Source organism: Dipodomys merriami, unplaced genomic scaffold, assembly GCF_024711535.1.
Source record: "Dipodomys merriami isolate MVZ:Mamm:240054 unplaced genomic scaffold, mDipMer1.0.p SCAF_24, whole genome shotgun sequence".
In the NCBI taxonomy this organism is placed as follows: Eukaryota; Metazoa; Chordata; class Mammalia; order Rodentia; family Heteromyidae; genus Dipodomys; species Dipodomys merriami.
Genome location: NW_027203826.1, coordinates 3,720,689 through 3,735,019, shown reverse-complemented (window position 1 = coordinate 3,735,019; position 14,331 = coordinate 3,720,689). Strand labels below are relative to the sequence as shown.

The window sequence follows — 14,331 nt, the reverse complement described above, 5'->3', positions numbered from 1 at the left end:
CCAGAATCAAATACAGTGAAAACATGGGTTATACCATGGGGGAAGAACATACAAAAGAAACAAAAAACATCACATAGTACAATATAAGTACATTAAAAACTATGACATAGCAATCCCACTTTTGGACATTTACCCAAACGATCACAAACAAGGCCATACTAAAGCTACCAGCACAACTATGTTTATCTCAGCATTATTTACCATAGCTAAGATATGGAACCAACCCAGATGCCTCTCAGTAGATGAATGGATCAAGAAAATGTGATACACACACACACACACACACACACACACACACACACACACACACACACACACACACACACACACACACACACACACACACACACACACACACACACACACACACACACACACACACACACACACACACACACTGGAATTCTATGCCTCCATCAGAAAGAATGACACCCAGAATGACTTGGAAAAATTATTTTAAGTGACACAAACCAGACCCATGGTTTCCCTCATTTACAATAACTAGTATACTTCTAGGATAATATTACCAGAAAAGCAGAAAAGATCAAAAGCTATGTACATATAGGCATATAAGATGATGCTAAGCAAAACAAACCCCAAGGTAGGGACACAAGAGGTTTTATTTTTTTTTCTGTTGTTTTTAATGTACTTATAGCCCAAGGGTTCTTATTAGAACAATGGCTGGCCAACCATCTTAGTAATAATGGAGTGATGACTCCTGTATGTACTGGAGCAATCAGCTCATCCTGTTTCCTCCCTGGGCTAGACTCCTATGCCCAAGGCAGGCTACTGAGAGAAATGTTCTCTTCTGGAACTTCTCTGGGATACCCACCTATTCTAATTAATAAAGATGGTAGAAATTAGGAAGTTAAGCAGAAACCCCATCCATATAAACCAAATGGTAGAGGTGTGGGTAATGGTGGTGGCCATCTGTATTTATTAAACTTAGAAAGTACAAAAATATCATCTCCTGATTTATATGGGCAGTTTCTAGTGATAAAGTGAATAGTGGATAACACATCCTGGATGGTAAATAATTTATTAAAATTAGTTGTGTCGTTAATGGTAATAAATAGCAGAATGTAGGGAGATGGTGCCATTAACCTTTTAGCTAGTGTCTGAGAAATACATCTTCTTTGTTTTTCTCTAACATTTCCTCACTGGTATGTGGGGGAGGGGGCGGGGAGGGGTTGCTTTTTTACCAAATAGGAAATCTCAGTTAAGTAAATGTCACATGTACCTACATGAAATCACCAAGTGAATTGTTAACCAGTTGATTCTGTTGTTCTTGTTTTATTTTTTAGTATGATGGCAACAGATAGCTACACAATAATTAGCTATCATAGCTCCACTCACCCCTAGTCCTCTTCCCCTCCCCCCCACAAAAAAACCCCTTTCAGAATGAGGCAGTGTTTCATCCTGAGGTTATTAAATGAAGAAGCTTCTACAGACTTTTATTAGAAAAGAAGGAAGAAAATTGTCTTATTCATTAAGTGGGATTGGTAAAACACTTTTTCAGCACATCAAGTTGATAGCTAAGATATTTAAGAGCGAGCATATGCTAGTAGATAAAACCATGGTGTCAGGACCTGGAGTTCTATTCTAAGTGCTGTTTATAAAAATGATCCTCTTGTCATGTGGCAGGGTTCTCCAGACTGTGTAAGTCATGTCCTTGGAGTATTGACAAGGCTAAAGCACTCGTGCTGAACTGTTCATTCAGTTCAGCTAAGAGAGCTCTGAGATCACACTTACTACCGTGCATGAGATGGGTGCAAGATCTACTTGGACAGAGCCAAAGGTGAATACAGGTTGTCTAGCCTATGTAAGCATACCTAAACTTTGGACTCTTACAATATTGTCTTACGAGGGCTTCTCTTTACTTGCTGTTCCCCAGAATACATTGGGTCAGGACATGAGATGTTTCCTTTAAGATACCTCTCTGCCCAGCCAGACATAGTGGTTCTTGTCAATAATCCTGGCAGCTTAGTAGGTAGAGATTGGGAAAATTGTAGTTCGAATCTTAGATAAAAAAGCTGGTGAGACTCCACATAATGAGTACCGCCAGGTATGTACCTCTTATCCTAGCTAAATAGAAAGCACTAGTGGGAGGATCCTGCCAAGACCTGGCATAAATGCAAGACCTTATTTTTTTAAAAAAGAAAGAACCAAAGTTTAAAGGACTGAGCATAGCTAAGTTGTAGAGCATCTACCTCGCAAATGGAAGGCCCTGAATTCAAACTCCAAGCCCACAAAGAAAGAGAAGAGGAAAGGAAAGAAAAAAGAAGGAAGGGAAAAGACTGAGAAGGAAATGTCCCTGCTTCATGGGGGCATCTTGGCTTTGCAACATGGCTCTCAGAAATCTTCATCCCATGAGGATTCTAATACTTTAATCTGCCACACTTGGAACCCTTGGCCTCACAGAATCAACCCAGCTTCTGCTGGGCCTAAGTTGGGAAGCTGAGGATGAGTTGTGGATAGTTCAGGTACTGGAAATCTGAATGGTTGTATCCTGTCCATCTAAAATGGACGTGGAGCCCTGGCTGTCTGCCCTGTGTTCCCGAGCAGCTGTTCGGCAGCTGCTTTGTTACACCTCAGCAGTGGGGGAAAGGGCTCCACTGTCTGTTTATTGCAGAGCAGAAAGAGCCTGGGATAGAATGTCCTGACTACACATCAGATACTGGAGGGATTTTATTCACCATAATGAAGCACATTATTATTAGCTGAGCACTGTGGCTTTCCAGCTGAGAGCTGGAGTGCCTTCAGCTCCTCTTCCTTCTGAGTTCTGCCGAGGTGGGGAGCATTTCCCCTAAAATATAGCTGGGATATTTGCATTGTGCTCAACTTCCACTCTCTATATCCTTAAAACTTCAACTCTAAGTCACTACTGGGTTGTCTTTGTCCTACAGCACTCGAGGCTGGGGTAGATAGGGAGTAGGCTTACCATACAGATAGCGTGTTTGTAGAGCATTTTTCTAAGTGGAGAGCAAAACGCTACATGGACTTGGTGTGTGGATTTGTCTTCAGCATGCACCTGCAGAATGAAAAGAAAGTATTTATTTTTTATTGTTTTTGTATAGTTGATATACAGATGGCTTAAAGTACTATTTATTTATTTATTTATTTATTTATTTTTACCAAGAGGATCATGGAAGCCAGGATAATATGTGAATTTCTCAGTTATCTGTATTTCAAGGGTATAATAGCACTGTGGATGTGTAAGGCCAGGCACACATGTCTCACATGAAGTAACTTATTGACTCTCTATTCCCTACAAGCTGGGGTTCACATCCCCATGGACCAAGACCAGGCAGCCTGTTTTCTATCCATGTCAATGGCCCGTTCCATGCACATGTCATTGTATGTACATAAGAGTAAAAGTATTGTCCCATGTGTAGAGGGGTTGGGATGCCAGCTTCCACTCTCAGGTGGATCAGTATGATACTGGGCAGTGAAAGGATTTGCCCAAATAGCTGAAGAGACAGGGTTCAAATAAACCCAGTGCAGTAGACAATTCTGAGCATGTACTTTTGTTCAATCCACCAGCCAACCAAAAGTTCTTAAGGAAGTACTCGGTGAGCTCACCCTAGTGCTGTTACTTCTGCATTGTTAGCACATAGGAAAGTCTATAAAAGAAAACAACAGTAATACAGTGTCTTCAGCCACAAATGTGTTTCTGCTGTTACTGTGTAATCACAGCCTGTGAGTTCTTAGTTATTCAGTTCCTAAAGCCTCATCTGGTCTTTTCCATTACAAAGCTAATACAGTCTTAGGCCGTTGCTGTGGATTAAGCAATGAATATATGTTTTATTGAATGTCTGCTAAAAATAAGCATAGATGCTAAAAAGAAGCCCAGTGGTTTTCAGAGAAGTGAGTTCAGATTGGAGCCCATGGCCTGGTAGATGCTGCATTCGGATGCTGCTTCTGTCTCTTTCTTGCACGCTGTGTACCCAGGGAAATGGCTCTTCTCCTCTTTGAACCACAGGTTTCCCAACTATAAAGCAAGGGAATGGAGAAATTTGATTTCTAACTTGACTTGCAAAGCTGATGGCATATTGATCTATAACCTGGGAGTTTTGTTCCTGCAAAGATACTTTCTGAATTGTCTAAGTTATGTTCTGATGCTACTTAAGATACCCAGGGAACGATGCCTTCTATACTGTACTGAGTACAGTACTGAGTCTTTAGAAGGCCAGCACAGGAGGACTTTTGAAATAAAACTAGAAATAGAAGAGTGGTAAGAAATATCATGGAAGAATTCTCAAGCTTTGAGTTCTGTGATTCCTCTCAAATTGTTCAGCTGTTTCTATATCCCAAAACTGAGTATTTGGAAGTTCTACCTGTTCTAAGAAAATGAGTAAGGCAGAAAGCTTGTGGTGTTGTTTGACTCCCAACTGTGGCTGTTTAACATCTTGGCAAAGGGTGGTGAATTCTGTTGCTTTGCACTCAAATCTGAGATTTTGCCTTTCCCTAGAGTAAAATCATGAGGGGAAAAATATTTAAAAAAATAAAACTAGTAAGAATTTTCTTTCTCTTAACAAAATTGAAATTGTGGCCCAAACTTAGGAGCCACTAGGGATAAAAAGAATTTCTAGTCAGCCCTCACATACATATAGGTACTGGGGGGTTGAACTCAGGCCTCTCATTCCTTTTTAAAATTTTGTATTTTATTGTAAAGATGCTGTACAGAGGGGTTACTTTTACATGAGTAAGGTAATGAGTACTTTTCCTATGGAGCATTCTTACCCCCTCCTTTGTTTTTCCCCTACTATCCCTTCCTTCTCACCTCCCAAACTCCTCCCCCAAAGTTGTAAAGTTCATTTTCAACATTCTTGATCATGACTGGTGCTATGCCATTTGGACCACACTCCCAACTAGAATTTTGCTGCTTAATTGGAGGTATAATCTTTGAATACTTTTCTGTCCAGATTGGCTTCAAACTATGATCCTCCAGAGCTCAGCCTCCTGAGTAGTGAGGATGAGACCGCGTGTGCCCCATATAATGCCAGCACCCAGCTGGTAGTAATTTATTCTATCCATCTGACTTGACAAAGTGTAACAAATGTAGAAGTGCAAAGATGAATAAGACATTCTCCTGAGCACAAAGTGACACGAAGGTACTCCGATGGAACCATCTGGTTTCAAGTTTATCTCTCTGGCGTTATTGTTCACGATCTTACTTGTGAATTTAAAATACTCAATTGAGGAAAACATAGCTAGAGAGATTCTTTTAAAAAAAAAAGGAAAAAAAATGCCAGGTGCCAGTGGCTCAAGAGTGTAATCCTCATCCTTCTGTGTTTCCTGCCCTTCCATTGCAGGCCTGCAACGAGTTCACCACCCATGTGATGAACCTCCTTCGAGAGCAGAGCCGGACCAGACCCATCTCCCCGAAGGAGATCGAGAGGATGGTGAGCATCATCCACCGCAAGTTCAGCTCCATCCAGATGCAGCTCAAGCAGAGCACGTGCGAGGCAGTCATGATCCTGCGTTCCCGGTTCCTGGATGCACGGTAAGAGCTCTCTATGGCGTGGCCTGGAGAGAATTACTCATCAGGGTTGCAGTACCTGGTCTGACCTTCTCCAGAGGCTCCAGTTTCACCATATGGGATGGATGCTAAGCCAAACAGTTGCTTGAGGACAGATAGTTTTGGGGTCTGAATCACCGTGGTTACTCATGCTGGGTGAGCAACAAGGAAGGCAGCCATTAATAAGGTGGCAGGACATTTCCATTTCATAGCTGGGTACCTCTCATAGCTATGGGCCCACAGTCCTCTTAACTCCTGTGCTCCAGTGACACACTCTACAGGAAAGTCTGTTCTGTTCCTTTGAAAGACAGAAGCTTTCCCATACTTCATATAGGCAGAGAATATAACTCCAATTCAGTAAGCATGTATTAGTTTACGAGGTGCTCTGGCCTAAGTATTCTAAGTACAAAGATGAGTAAGACATATTCCTTGAGTATACATGGGAAAGGAGGTAACCTGATATGAACCCATCTGCTTTCTGTGTTTTTTGTTTTAGATTTTTAAAATCTCGCATAATTGTTTATGGCTTTACTTTGTGAGTTAAAAAACATTCAGTTGGGGAAAACATGGATAGAAAAATTCTTTTTAAAAAAAGACAGAGAAAGGAAGAGAGAGAATTGAGTCACTGAAATCAGGAGGCAAATATCAGTAAGATCCAAGCTGGCCCAGGCCAAAAAAAGTGGCAAAATCCCATTTCAAATAAATACAGCCAAGCATAGAGATTCTTGTCTTTAATCCCAGCTATGCCGGAGTTATAGTTAAGACAATTATAGTTCAAAAGGTTAATTCCAAGGAAAAACTCAAGACAGAAAAGAAAGGAAAAAAAATAACTAAAGCAAAAAATACCAGAGGCATGATACAAGTGGAAGAGTGCCTGCCTAGCAAGTACAAGGTTCTGAATTCGAATCCAGTACCACCAAAGCCAAAATAAAGCAAGAGAACCATGAGAACAAAGAACAAGGGATGAGATTTTTAAAAAATCTCTTTGTGAATACCTTTGATTCTTTTTCAGTCTGCTCTCTAGCCCATATGATGGTGATAGTGATATCTTTCCTTTGGTCTAAAGGAATATTTTGATATTAAAACTAGCAAATACAGTTCAGTGTCAGTATGTCTTCAGACCTACAGTTCATTGAAAATTAGTTACCTTTTATGAATACAGATATTATCTCTCATGATGGCAATTCTTGAAAATAATCCCAACCTATGACTTTTATTATGGCCTGTATATCATTTTATAATCTCCAGCTAGGTCCTTTTTCAGTCATACAGAAAGATCATGGATCCTCTTGGGTTTCTGTTCCTCCCTGAAATCATGTATTATTCAGCTGTCCCTTTGGTCTTTCTCTGTCTTTACAATTGTAGTCTTTACAGTCCTTGGACCTCTTTAAAACTCCCTGGCATCTTCTCCCAACTCTTTTATTCACTTTTGTTCCTGTGTTGCTTGGAATACAAAATGAGAAGGCCAGCTAGCAAAATGTATCTCTGGGTCAATGGAATTCCATAGAGTAAGTCAAGAGAAAGTAAAAATGAAGTCTGTTTTCCCAGATGGATGCAATGGTGATGGAGAGGGAGGAGCCAAGCCACCCTGCAGGAAGACCCTCTGTGCCTCGCCTTCACCCTGCAATCTGGTGCCAGCCTGGCTTCTGTAATTCAGCCCATTCTGCACAGTGTAAAGTGCAAGTGACTGGTAGCCTCTGTGTAGGTCCTTCCTCTGGGCTGTAGCCACCACCAGGCTGCTGGTGTTGTTTCATCCCCATGGTAACTCCCTTAGTTAAAATGCTGCAGTTGGTATTTATGTTGGCAGATACTGAAAAAAAAAAGAAAGAAAAGAGAGGGGGAGAAAAAGAAACGTGAGGTTCAGACCATGTGCTTTTCAAGAGGGACATGGGAGAAGAAAGCGGAGCAGAAGCATTGTCTCATTGCATTTCTCTGCAACAGTTTTACTGTGCCCAGTTGAAGGTCACACTGTAAATGACACGAATCCTGGGCAGCTTTGTGTGCAGCTCATTTCACTTTCACCAGCCTCTGCCTAGATGGGCTCAGTTAGCACCAGAAGGAACAATTGCTCTAAGACAGGGTCTTTTTCTTGCTTTGGTTGGAACCTTTGGATCACTGCGTCTGAGCCAAGCATCAAAATGAACCTCTTGCATTGTTATTCTTATTTTATTTTGTCCACATATTTATTATCAGTGAAACACCATCACCCCAATGCCAGCCCAAGGCTAAGCAAAATAAATGTTGGCTTAGACTTCCTAATTGGGGAATTTATATTGCTTTTTCCAATAATTGAGAATGCTAACCATACCTTAGTAAGAAAGACAAGACAGTTCATGTGTTGCTCTAAACCATGAGGCTGGTAGGAAAGGCCTTATCAAAAAAGGCTTCATGGAAGATAAAGAAAATACAAAGAAGGGCTGGGAAGGTGGCTCAGTGGTAGAGCGCTTGCCTTGCATGCCTGAGGCCCTGGGTTCGATTCCTCAGCACCACATAAGCAAAAAGAAAAAAGCTGGAAGTGGCGTTGTGGCTCAAGTGTAGAGCGCTAGCCTTGAGCTGAAGAGCTGAGGGACAGTGCCCAGGCCCAGAGTTCAGGCCCCACGACCGGACCCCCCCCAAAAAAAAAGTAATAGGCTTAGTCTTTGTAATCTAATAGGTATGTAGAGTTGACTGTCACTACACTGTTGTGAACACCCCTTGTATTCGTTTTCTATTATGTTTTACAGATTACCACCGATTTAGCAGCTTAAAACAACCTGGGGGGCTGGGAATGTAGTAGAGTGCTTGCCTAGCATGCCTGAAGCCATGGGTTCAATACCTTATTACCTTATAAACAAGAAAAGCCACTGTGGCTCAAGTAGTACAGTCCTAGCCTTCTGCAAAAGAAGTTCAGGGACAGTGCCTAGGCCCTGAGTTCAAGACTCAGGACTGGCAACACACACACACACACACACACACACTCACACACATACACACACACACACACACACACACACACACACACACACACACACACACACACACACACACACACACACACACACCTGGGTTTATTATCTTCCAGGTCTTTTTGTTGTTGGTCAGGTGTTTGGGCACAGCTCAGCAGTGTCTTCTGCTCCTGTTTTGATGAGACTTGTCCACAGAATGATTGTGAGCACAATTTACCTCCTATTTCCTGGGATACAGGGAGCCTAGGTTTTCCAGCTATCTCTCGCCACTTGCCTACTTGTTTTTTTCAAGAAGCCAGCAAGAGGAACACCACATATTAAGACTTTAACCAAATTAACTTTTTTATTTATTTAAACTCAATTAGTACCTAATCACTGGGTGGTAGCCCATCATGTTCACCATCCCAGCCCTCCCCCCCCACGGGGAGAATGTACCCACCAGGGAGGGGCACCTTAAAATTCTGCCCACCAAACTTCTAGGGGGTGCCACTTGGTCCCAGATTGCCCTACTGTGGGCCCACCCCATCTCTTTCCCTAATAACTTAACTGTGAGAAAAGCTTACTTAGGATGACAAATCATATTTTCATAGTGAAAGAGAAACATTTATAAGCCCTCTGATTTCTGAGTAAAAGTTTTCATGACTTGTTGTCTGTAGCATCTTGTTGTAGATAGCAATAACATCATTAACAGATGGTTAGAATTACACTTATGCACTTTCCTCCAAAGAAGAAGATGGCAAGGAAGAGGAAAGGACATCCATTAAAGTGGCAGATACTCCCAAAGACTCCCTTTTTGTGTTTTTAAAGTGAAGTTGGTTCTATATACAGGAATAAATAAGATAACATAAAAAACAACCTTAGTATGGCATCTGGTATGTAGTACCCATTCTATAATTCCAGTGTAATGATAATAAGACTATTTTACTGTCTAATATTATTTATGTCAGTATTCCATTGTGAAATTATTAGTGGCATGAATAGTAGATCTGTGGTTCAGGAAGATTGCTCTAGTGATTCTATTAAAGAGAAGCTGAGTTGGAAAATAGACTATAGGAGACCGTTGTTGAAGATGGTGTTTCAAAGGAGGGCAACAGAGTTGAAGTATGAAATATTTCTGCATCTTGCGCAAATAACGAGAGCAAATGACTCTTATTTGAAGCAAACTCTATGGAGTAGACACCAGGGTGCTGCTTGGGCCTGATTTCTGGAAAGTTTCAGTCTAGTAGTCTCCTATGTGACTATTTGACTTTAAATTTAACTTAATTAAAGTACCATATTTAAATCATAACATTTTAAAATGCATTGTATTCATAAACTGTTTTGTTGCATGGGCAACTCTTCTGTACAAGTCCTGAGACAGTAAAGATATATTTTTAAAAAATCATTTCTCTAGCTGTATTGGCTACATTTCAGCTGTATGGTAGTCTCAGGTCATGAGTGACTACTGAGTCCAACGACACAGATACAGAATGTACCCCATCACAGAAAGCTCTATTGGACACTATGAGTCATATGAAACACACAGGCTCATCCAAATCTGTTTCAAAAATAACAGTTACAGCAAGTATGAAACAAAAAGACTAGATTTGAAAGGACCAAGCTGGTAGGACGTGCTTTGTGGTACAGAATCTGATGAAAAGAAATAAGGGGGGGGGGTGAAAGTGGGAGGAGTCAGTGCTAGATTTCAGCACATGCCAAGCACTCAAATACTTCAGTGAGTAAATGAATGAGCGAATTAGCAACTATGATGAATGGTTCTCTATGATGATGTCATGAAATATATATGTAACAGGATAGAACTGATTGGGATAAGAGGTAGTAGCTTTGTGACATGTTTTTCTGGAAGGGGTCTGGGAAATGGGATGGTGGCTCTTAGGAGAGGTATTAGAGCAAGAAGCAGCTCACTGGTAGTCAGTTTATGTCTAGGATGGCTGTGTTTCTCACTATCATGTCCCATAACTCCGAGGTTTTCATCTCTAAAACACCATATGTATCCATATCATTTAATCAGCATCCACATTTCTTCTGGTAAAAACTGAGATATCCAAGTGTCCTTAAAGTATTTGGTTGGCTAGAAATCACAACTGTCCACTCCCCAAGCTGGTGGTTCTTCTATCCAGAGCAAAGCAACCTAGATGTCTCCAGTTAGTGGGAGAAACCTTATTGTCAGACTTGGGTTATTTTCACTGCATTTCCCGGAACTCTGAAAAATCCTGACCTTAGGATTTCGAAGACCCTAGCTTCAGACAGCTACGGAAAGAAGATCAGCAAGTCCACCAGGGTAGATGAGGCCACCTCGGGAAGATTGCACATCACGAGAGCTAGGAGAGAGCCAGGAACAGCTGTCTGCACCAGCCCCAGCCCACCAGCTTGTTCCAGAGAGGCTTCCTTTGAGCTCAGTTGGAAGAGTCCCAAAAAATACATTGCAATGCTAATGCAAACAACTGAGTAAAGTATCGGAGGCTCTCCCAATTAGGAAAGCCTTCAGGGCCCAGTTCCCCAGGCCTACAACTGTCTTTAGGCAAAGAAGCAGTAGCCAAAGGTTATCTAAAGATAACCTGGAGACTATATCAGCCACTTGGCTATTTTTCTCAAATTCCCATTGTGCAAAGAGCTCTTTAACACGTGCTCACTTTCTACTTTGGCTTTTTAATCAAGTCTGCCCAATTTCTGATGCTGGATGACCCAGAAACTCAGCATGATTTGGGGAGAATGACTTGGGCTTGGCATAATTTGGACAGATGTGGTTAATACCTGTGGACAGATGGTGTTCATCCGGTAAAATCAGGCACTTTATTGTGTTAATTAATCCAAGTGGGACCCTGAAAATACAATATTAGCTGAATTTCCTGTCTAGCAAAGCCATCCATGCTTTCTCTTGGCTAAGTTGGGAAATCCTGTATCCTGGTATAACCAGAGGTATTCTGGAAATCTTTTCCATGAGGAAACACTTTGGATGAAAGCAACAAAGGAAAAGTGCTAATAGAGCTCATTTAAAAATGAAGGCCCCACAACTTCAAGGAGGGTCAAGGGGTTCAGCAAGGAACCTAGAGACCCCTAAGCAACTCCCCGCCAGCTATCCACAGTCCTTAGCCGCAAGGAGCAATGAAGTGATTCTCACTTGAAATTAGTTCAATTAGCACTTTTCTCCCCTACAAGCAGGAGAGTGCTTTTATTCAAAAACTAGTCGTCTTCTTTTTGCCAACCTTGTATGTATGAAGAATTTCTGTGGGCTTTTGTTTTACCACTTAGCAGCTGTTCTTGCTAAGGAAGTGCCACTTCTCTTCTTTTGAGAAAGGTCAAGGCGTCAGGGGGTTAATTCCCCTCACTTTCCTGCCCTCTTCTCCAGAAGTCTTTTTAAAATGTTGCATGCATTTGCATGAGGATTGAATAGAGAGAAAATGATGACTTATTTTTAACTTCTGGCTGCAGAGTCTCTGGGTAATTGCCAACAGCCAGTTTGTGTAGGAGGTAGAGACTAAGTTTGTAGTCAGGCTGACCTGAAGTAATACCTCTGATACTGCATACCAGCTGAGTGACCTTTGAACACATTTCTTCATCCATGAGTAGGAATATCCGTATTTACTACTCTAGTTGTGAAAAGTTAAATGGTTGGAATTAATAGCTAGGAAGAAAAGGCCTAGCATGTAATGAGAAAAACTCTCACTACTCAGACCTAGTTTTTGCCATGTATCAGATACTGTGCTGAGTTTGGCTTTGTTTCTTCCTTTTTCTCACCTCAAAAGCTCAGTATGACTTCTAAACTTCCAATTGAAGAAGCTGAGCCTGAGAGAGTTAACATAAATCACTTGGTTAGTATTCAGGTGGCATAGGATTCAACACCAAGTTGACCTGAATGGGGAAACTTCATACTTTATCATTGTCCAAACATGGCTACCATTCTTCTCTGCAGAGAACACTGAAAAACCAAACAAATGCTTTTTTTGCTTTGGGGATCCAGCCCACTTTTGAAAATCTCTGATTAACCTTTTGATTAAAAATAGGTCCCAGCTGAAATCCTTTTGTAGAACTACTTAAAGATAATAATAAGATAGTAAGCGTGTCCCCTCTCAGTTGTAGATCCTGTTTTTTCTTTTCACATTTATTTAGTGTGATCTTGTTTTGTTTTCTTCTCTTTCTCTACATGAAGGCGGAAGAGACGGAATTTCAACAAGCAAGCGACAGAAATCCTGAATGAATATTTCTATTCCCATCTCAGCAACCCTTACCCCAGTGAGGAAGCCAAAGAGGAGTTAGCCAAGAAGTGTGGCATCACAGTCTCCCAGGTGAGGAGTCTGAAGTCTCAACCTGTAGCTTGGCCATATTGGGGCCCCATGGTAGGCTCTTGGAGATCTTGCTTTACTGAACACGTGGGGCCTTGCAAATTTCATCAGCTTAAACCTTAAAATGGCAAAGAAAACACGATGTATATAAGAAAGTTTCCAGGTATGTACCTGGAAGAATATGAAAAGAACCAATAGAAAGACGAGGCCAGGGAGAATACAATGTATAAACAGGGATAGGGCTCATCCCACTGGAATGCTTCCCTCAGGGCCCCCTTTGCTTTAAATGGATGAAGTTTCTTAAATACTTGGAAAGCCATCAGTATCTATCATACTACTTTCTCAAATGAAGCCAATTCCTGAGCTTTTTTTTTTTTTAAGTCAGAGAATAAAAGTCCCTTTAGATGATAGGGACTTGCCTTTAAAAAGTGTTTATTGATGTGCTGATTCTATCACTGATTCCCTTTATCACTGATAAAGAGAAGGGATTTTAACATGTCATTGACGTATTCTCTTGTCCCTAATGTATTAACCCCTAACAGGTGCTGATGACTTAGAAAACCACATGATAGGAAGATTTTATAAACCTAGAATCTTCAACATTAAGCAAAACTGTAGGCAATATTTCATGTAGCTACATTTTTTTTTCCTGCTCTAAGAATCCATCCAGACTTCTTATTCATTCTCTTAACCTACAGTCTACAGTTTCCAACAGTAGTGGTAATTATGAAATCTGTCAGAGAACACTTTCTTTAAAATTGTGTTACTTGCAAGAAAATTAAAACTAAATTATGGGTCTTCTATTAAAAAGGGAAAGAGTAGGGGAGAAGTCCACCCTGGGGAGAAACTTACGTAATGTTTTTTACTCTTTGGTTGAAATTGAGCATCCGTACTTCCTTGAGTTGGGTTTTGACTTCTGTTATTCCCCTCCAGAGGCTTATCCCACCAACTTGTGTGTAGCTAAATTAAATTAGGTCTATTCAGAGCATCGGGCTCCACCAAAGGTATTTCAAGGAGAAGCTTGCCAGAGTGCTTTTTGCAGTAGCAAACATCCTTTGAAATATTCTTTCAGATAAGGCAGACTGTAGTACTCTTCTCTTTAACCCAGACTTTCTGGGTGTGCTTTGACATAGCTGAAAATCATTTCTAGTCTTCACAGTTCAGGGAAAACGAAACATGAATGATCAGACTCAAAGAACTGAGTTTTTGTTGAGACTGTAACTATTCTTGTCCAAATTTAAACCCCTTGTTTACACACACACACACACACACACACACACACACACACACACACACACACACACACACACACACACACGGCTCAGCTCATATGGCTTTGAGCATTTCCTTTTTTCCTTGAGAATCTTTCTAAACTACCTTGATCTTTTTCTTCTTTTTTCCAGTTACCTTTGAAAAAGCTTCCTACCGTTATTTCTTTCTACCTTTTCCACTTATAAGTCAAAAGCAATGATAATTATGATTGATTTGTGTACGTAGCACAATTTATATCAACAAAAACACGAACTTCAAAGTATAATTAGATGTGCAGTCGCCCTGAGTTTTACCCAGAAGTGCCCTTTCC

At 40.9% G+C, this 14,331-nt stretch overlaps 1 protein-coding gene across 6 annotated transcripts in view; it reads left to right on the top strand.

Annotated features, from left to right (window-relative positions):
* Pbx1 (PBX homeobox 1) overlaps positions 1 to 14,331 on the top strand; it is a 297,696-nt gene that overhangs the window by 217,295 nt on the left and 66,070 nt on the right. For all 6 annotated transcript variants that reach the window (XM_070034193.1, XM_070034196.1, XM_070034191.1 and 3 more), the window contains exons 4-5: positions 5,316 to 5,506; positions 12,617 to 12,752. In XM_070034193.1, the coding sequence (XP_069890294.1) occupies positions 5,316 to 5,506; positions 12,617 to 12,752 (327 nt within the window). The remainder of the gene's footprint in view (positions 1 to 5,315; positions 5,507 to 12,616; positions 12,753 to 14,331) is intronic.